General features: G+C 33.3%; 1 protein-coding gene across 1 annotated transcript; it reads right to left on the reverse strand.

Annotated features, from left to right (window-relative positions):
• Positions 1-6208: 6208 nt before the first annotated feature.
• Positions 6209-6868, reverse strand: LOC127794162 (probable cytokinin riboside 5'-monophosphate phosphoribohydrolase LOGL10). The gene has a single exon (XM_052325092.1). The coding sequence runs from the start codon at positions 6866-6868 to the stop codon at positions 6209-6211; it is 660 nt and encodes a 219-aa protein (XP_052181052.1).
• Positions 6869-7596: the final 728 nt, after the last annotated feature.

Raw genomic sequence — 7596 nt, forward strand, 5'->3', positions numbered from 1 at the left:
CAATTGCAAAGTGATGCATATATATTCATAGTTAGTCTCTTCTTGTGGTGGTGAGAACCACCTTTGCCAATGGTTGCTAAGTCTTTCATATTTTTCTCAAGTTGTGGGTCTCTTCTTGAGTCATTGTGGTATCCCGTTGATGGTTTCGTTGGGGCTTGTTTACCCCATATTTTATTCACGCGCGGAATGGCATTTGTGGGTTAGGAAGCTAGAATAGGAGTTTTTGGGTGGTTTGTGCTTATTTCGTGCATTTCGGGTTGCGTCGAGTCGACTTGTAGTGGGTTAAGTCAATTTGGCCGAAGCCAATTTCTTTTGGCCGTTATTCCCCGTTCTTAGTGGAGTCGACTCGGTTTATGGTGAGTCGACTCAGTTTTCCCTCAAGTGGACTCGGCCGTGTTTTGACATCACTGCACATGCTACACTATTTTGCCCATAATTTTTTATGTAAAAGTAGAAATTGTGATCCGTTTGAAGCACCATAAACTAGACTTCGAGGAATTTGATTTGATATATAATATCATATATTTTGGGTTTTATTTGAGTTGGTTAAGGCTTTCCCAATCCAAGTTAAGCATGATTGTTAAGATAAGTTGTTATCCAATGGATGGGAATTTGCTTTTCGTGATGGAACCTATTTAAATGATTGAATTTCTTGTCATAATCATGTTGGATCCACTTAACCATTTGGGTATGCAAGTTGAGTCAATAGGACTTTAGAAGTGATAACGTGATTACATGTGTGCTTGAGTTAAATTAAGAAGTGACTAGTAATGTCCTAAAAGATCTTTCATGATAGAAAAGAGTCTTCGAAGAAGGAAATACATCCATAAAACACTAAGGATATTATCCACAATATGTCTTATGATTTTGAATTGGATGCATGATGGTGGGGTCGTGTCATACATGAAATACGTTAAGTATGACATGGTAATTACCATTGGGCACTCATAGTATAAAGAAGGGCATGCATGTATTATATATAGCCGTGGGTACACACTATGTGTAAAGAGCTTGCATGTATTACGGTGTTCACTCATGATATGGCATGTACTTGAAGTTACATATGCATGCTTGATATTATAATTTGCGCCACTATTATTATTTTGGCAGGGCAGTTAAGTCTGCATGTGTGAAAAATGGGTACCCTATGAGCGACTGACGTGGGAGAAGTGGTCATTAACCCGGTAGGTGTGCTCAAGCCAGGATTGCCTATTGGATGTTTGACATATATGTGTATATATATATGTGTTTGCATGGATGTAGTGATTTATTGAGCTATTGTGATGTATGTGTATTGCATCCCTTGTAAATTGTGACATGAGTATGAAATGATTCTATAAAGGCATGTCATTAAATTGAATGATGAGTATCTTTCATGATATATGCATACATGCATGGTAGTGGCGGCCTTGGGAGCCACGTGGGTTTCACTATTATGGATGCATGTGCATGATGATGGATGGGTGCATAGCACATTGATGACCATGGCTTGAAAGAGGAAATTGGTGTCTTTGTTATCTCCCATGGTAAAGTGTGTGAATTTTTGGTAAGAAATGAAAGTATGACATATATAAATTGAATCATGGTTAATGAAGAAGGCATGGATTGATGTGTCATTTATGCTTGATGTTCGAGATAAGTCTGGTCATATCCAGTTTTCGTTGTTTTTATATACTTGCCGAGCCTTATAGCTTACTTTGAAAAATGTGTTTTAATAAAACGTAATGAATTATAATTTCTTGGGAGATGATGTTGTCCAGCGTGGAAGGCATGAACTCAATTGAGGTTTAATGGTCGGGTAGTGAGTTTCCCTTGGCTCTTGGTTATTCATGCCTTCATATATTGATCTTGGCATAATTTCCCATTGCTATATACTTGCTGAGCCTTGTGGCTCACTCTTGCTTCTTTTGTCATTTCAGGGAAAAAGAAAAATAATTATTTGGGGCGAGTTTTGGATAGATGTGTACAAAGATGTCCCAGCTTCAAATATCCATGGGTGTAGTTTTGAGGGTACGAGTAAAAGGCTTCATGATGTATCTAGAGTTAGTGCCCTTGTATATTTTAAAATGTATGCGTTATAAACCAAAGCTTATAATGTAAAGAATGATGTATAATTAATATTTATTTTGACTCCTATTCATAGTGAGCAAATATAGGAATGAAAAGAATTTTTGACAAATTTTAAGTGATATTTGTATCTATATCTGTAACACCCCGCCTTCCCGGGGCGATACGTAACTGACTGCACTCTCACCCTGCATTTAAAACACAAAACAAAACACAATAAAAATTTTATATATATATTTTTTATTTATTTAGGCGAGAGGTTTATACTCGTCAGTGTACGAGTGCAGTTGTAGTCCAAATTTAAATTTATACTTTCTGGATAAGTCCAGGTCGTCCACTGAGAGATTTATTTATGGCAAAAGAAAAAGAATGTCACACACACACACACGCATTTAGAGGATGGATAACATGATTTTTTATGATTTTTTTTAGATAACAAATACTAGAAAATAAAACAAGACAGAAGTTGAAATAAATACTGAACGTGAGAATATGAAATTGGATAGTACTTGAGTTAAGACAATTTCAGTGCCAACCCGTTGATTCCCAAATTTAAGCATAAAAGATTAGCAACATTAATTTAATTTCAGATATGAGGGTTTGTTATTAAATGCAATTAAAGATAATGATAGCTCTAGTTTCAGCAATCCCCATACATGATATGCGGGATTCTAAGTTAAGAAACTACCATAAATTCAATTACAATTAATACACAAAACAACTAAATTAATCATCCGGGTTTGGGTATGATAGCGTTTCCAGTTCTAGTAACTCTCATGCATGACATGAAAGCTCTAAGTTAGGCTTACGCTCCAATCCAAACCTAGTGATTTTTCAATAATCAAAACACACTCATATTGAAGTTTAAACTAATGTTACTCATTTAAAGCGTAACTTTATTTGGGAATCATTGGCGTTGGACACTGTCCTTGCCTTAACCCAAGATTAGATTTAGCTACTCATCTCCATTAAATTAATTGATAGGAATTTAAATGACATAATTTAAATAACAGAATTTAAATGACAGAATTTAAATGACAGGAATTAAAATAGAAGAAACTAACCGGCCATTTAGGCGGTAGATAATTAAAATACAAGAATTAAAATTGCAAGAATTTAAAGGCATAAACTAACCGTCCATTTAGGCGGTGAACAATTAAAATACAAGAATAAAAATTACAGAAATTTAAAGGCTAAAACTAACCGTCCATTTAGGCGGTGAATAATAAAGTAATAATAAATGACATAAGAATTTAAAAGAAGAAAGAAATGAAGGTAGTAAGATCACAAGAGAAAATACTAAAGAAAATGAGAGAGAACAAAAGCAATTCTCAAAGAGAGAATTCTAAGGAAATAACTAAACTTTGATTCAAGAATAATAATCACACTTACAAATGCAATCAAGTGAGCTATTTATAGGCCACAAGATGCAATACAAACCACACAATTTCAATTATTCAATTAGACATAATTATATCTAATGGGCACTCACACACTTAAAGTTAAATGGATTTTAGCTATAATACACACCTAATATTAAATGGATTTTAGCTAAAATACATACCTAATAAAGCACTCATAAAGTTAAATGGATTTTAGCTATAATATCCACCTAATAGTTAAATGGATTTTAGCTAAAAAACATACCTAATAAAGCTCTCACATAAAAAATAAAAATAGATTTCTATAAATTGGTTTTTTAATCTTTATTAGGATTAAAAATAATCCTTGGGCCTTCTCCAAATAATATCTTCCATGGGTTGCTCAAATTGGGCCTTAATTCTTCATGGGCTTGAATTCTTCATGGATTTGAATTTTTCATGGGCTTGATTTCTTCATGGATTTGATGTCTTCATGGACTTTAAATCTTCATGGGCTTGATTTCTTCATGGGTTTGATTTCTTCATGGACTTTAAATCTTCATGGGCTTGAATTCTTCATGCCTAAAAAAAATAATTTAATGTTATTAATAAATTATATATTATATATATGTATTACACATGGCACACATATATATATATTAGATTATATTATATATATATATTACATGCATGCATATAATGATGTATATGTATTATATATAATTTTATATATTATTATTATTATTATTAAATTTTACTTTAAAATTTCATTTCATTCATTTTTCAATTTAAACTTGCATATAACCATAAAATATATATTAATATCTAATTTAAACCATTTTTAAGATCAAAAGAAGGGTATAATTATAACAAAATTTTTACAAAATTAACCACTAATCATACCCCCCAACTTAAACATTGCTAGTCCCTTAGCAATCAGACTATACACATGCCAAGTTTTAATAACTGTATGAATGTAAAAATTTCAAATTTGAAATCGAAATGCATAAAATTGAATAAATAATTTAGCATTCTAAATCAGATTTTTGGTTAAAGATCATACAATCTCAGGAATAGCAATTAGGATGACCAACACACAGACTTACTCTCTTGAAGTTTTGACTCAAATCTCACTATGGATTTTCCCTCCAATAAAAAGGATTTCTCAGGTGTACACACAAGGGGGTGCACCGTTATAAGAGTAAATGCAGAACAAGTTCAAAACTCAGTGTCATCCCAAATACAAGGAACGTATTTTCATGAAAGAACAAGGAAATTGACATAGCTTCATGATTGGAATAATGCTCTAGATGAGTAACTTCTGAATTTAAACATGATTCCCTACTCCAAACTCGAATTCTGAGATCACATGATTTATAGCATAAAATGGGACCAGACTGGATTGTAATGGGGCTATGAGGTTAATACGGGTTGTCAAAGAAAAGGTAGATTATGGAAAGTGTGTGTGTCGGGATTTTTTTTTTTTTTTTTTTAAGCAGTTATGCTGAATAGCTAAGAGAAGTTGCCCCATTTTTTTTTTACTTTTTTTTTTCTTTTTTCTCTCTTTTTTTTTTTTTTTTTTTTTTCTCTCTTTTCTCTTTTTCTTTCTCTTTAAATATGAAAATAGATAGACAGATTAATTCCCCAAAACACACCAGGTTGGTCAAAATTCATATTGTTTTGGGTAAAACGAAGGTAGCGAAGAAAGTTGTACTACAAATGGCTCAAAAGGGCTACCAAAGGAGGTTAATTTAAAGAAAGAAAAAGGTTTAATAAGCTCAAAATGAAAGAAATTGATCCCCCTATCATGCTTCTACAAAACGATGATACTCAGTCATCTAATTCAGAGTTTGAAACCAGTCAAACTTATCCGTTATCATACTAGACATTCAAAGCGAATTGATGTTTTGAAGCCATTGAAAAGATAAGATAAACAATAAAGCATATTTAGAGTAAGTGTTATTTCACTCAGAATTAACGGTTATTAGGCTCAAACACTCACTTGGGTAATAGTCTCCACTTTTGTTGAGAGATCATACAGTGTACTAATCAGCTAATTACTGTTACCTTTGACTTTATGACCGATAACTAATTTTTAAATTTTGAATCCCCGATGAATGCAAATTACTTATTCTAATGCATATACGTTTTCAAATAAGAAATCAATGCATTCATGTTTTGTATTGCAAACTTAACCGGCTATCAGTGCATAACTTCAAGCTTTAGGAATAGCATTATTTAAAACACATAATTTTTTTTTTTTATTATTATTATTTTTTATTTTTTTTAATAAGAGCAGATAAAGATAATCAAAATCACACAATACTACAAACTAGCAATAGCAAACTCACAGTTAAATATGAACCAGATAATTCATAATTAGACCTTACACCCCCCAACTTGAATTGCAGTAATAAACTAGGGTTGTTAGGAATACCTGTAACTCCACAAGTCCATAGATTTGCTGTGAACTGCTAAAACTTAAACAACAAATGAGCATACCATATATATATATATATATTTATATTTTCACACCAAAATAAAAATTCCATGCAAGTCATAAGATAAAAAAAATGCGTCTCAAGAGTACAAAAAGTACTCCTTACTCAGCCATCTTATCAAAGACTTTGCCTAACAACATTCCACAGTTTTTTTTTTTTTTTTTTTTTTTTTTTTAAGAACACAACCAAGAAAAATCCTGCAAGTTGTTCAATACTTAAAATGCGTCTCAAGAGTACAAAAAGTACTCCTTACTCAGCCATCTTAATAAAGAGCATTTCTCACAGTGATAAATCTAAATTAATCGGACCCCTTTGGCGCTTGTTACTAATTGCCTTAGACCAGTCTATCCAAGGCTCATAAGGATCGTGCTGTGGAACATAAGTGTGTAATTTTTCTAGCAGCTCATCAATGGTGGATGCGAAAATGAGAATCTTTCTTGCTGAAAGAGAAATGAACTTTTGATCCACAGCCTGATCAAGAAAAGAGAGCAACCCATCAAAAAAATGGTTAACATTTAAAAGTCCAATGGGTTTGGTATGGAGATTACTCTTGGCCCAGGAGATTATACAAAACATTTCTTCAAGTGTTCCAAAACCTCCTGGTAAAGCAATGAAGGCGTCTGACTGATAAATCTTACAAGCCATACGCTCAGACATAGAAGTCGTTTCTATAAGTTGACCGCGTGTAATCCCAGAAATATGTGGTTCAGCTAAAGGGAATGGCATTACACCTACCACAGATGAATTTCCAAGATGTACAGCTTGTGAAACATAACCATTCAATCCACGACTTCCCCCTCCATATACCAAATTAATTTTTTTTTCTCCTAATTTTTTGCCTAGTTCGCTTGCTGCAAGTGCGTAACAAATATCACTCCCAAGTTGAGAGCCACAAAGTACACATATGGTTTTGATTCGACGAACTAACTGACCTTCCATGTTTGTTCCTTTTGTATGCCCTGGAAAGAGATTTAGCGATCAAAAGTAGCTATACAACAATTCAACAAGAAATAAATACAAACAAAAATCATGCGTATGTATAAGTAGTTGTGATTGTGGCTCACATCTTCCTCTGGTTTTACGTCCAGAAACGGCTTAAACACTTTCTATGAAGCGGGGATAAGCTTCCCATCCAATTTTCTTATAGATTGGCAAACAGGGTCGTTTTTAGTCAGATTCCCAAGACTATAGCGTTGGTGGTCACTTCTGAACTGGGTCCATAAAGCAAGAAGTTCTCTTTGCACTATTCCACATGGATGCGTCTCAAGAGTCAATCGGATATCATCCAAAGACTCCTTACTCAGTCCATCCTTTATGAAACTAATTTTATCTTCTCGATTTATGGACGTAAACCCCACAGATTTGCATCGTGTGTTACAGGTCCATCGAGCACATTTGTAACAACCATTCACTCTTTTCGCTCTTCTTTTCTTCGAAAAACTACTCTTCCCTAAACCTGGAAAGTGCTTAAAACTCGGTGAAGTTTCACCAGCTAATCGAACTTTTGCTTCGATCAGCCAACGAATATCTTCAGGAATGTTATTATGCATCAACAGCCTAAGTCTTTCACACCTAGCAGCATAAATCTTTTTCAAATCATTCTGTGGGAGAGATGGATAGTATTTGTGAATTTTTGAGAGATAAAAATCCATTTTTTTTTTTTTTTA

The sequence above is a fragment of the Diospyros lotus genome, chromosome 2 (genome assembly GCF_014633365.1).
Source record: "Diospyros lotus cultivar Yz01 chromosome 2, ASM1463336v1, whole genome shotgun sequence".
NCBI classification, from domain to species: Eukaryota; Viridiplantae; Streptophyta; class Magnoliopsida; order Ericales; family Ebenaceae; genus Diospyros; species Diospyros lotus.

Coding starts and splice junctions, on each gene's coding strand:
- LOC127794162 (XM_052325092.1), bottom strand. CDS start 6,868: ATGGAAGGTCAGTTAGTTCGTCGAATCAAAACCATATGTGTACTTTGT.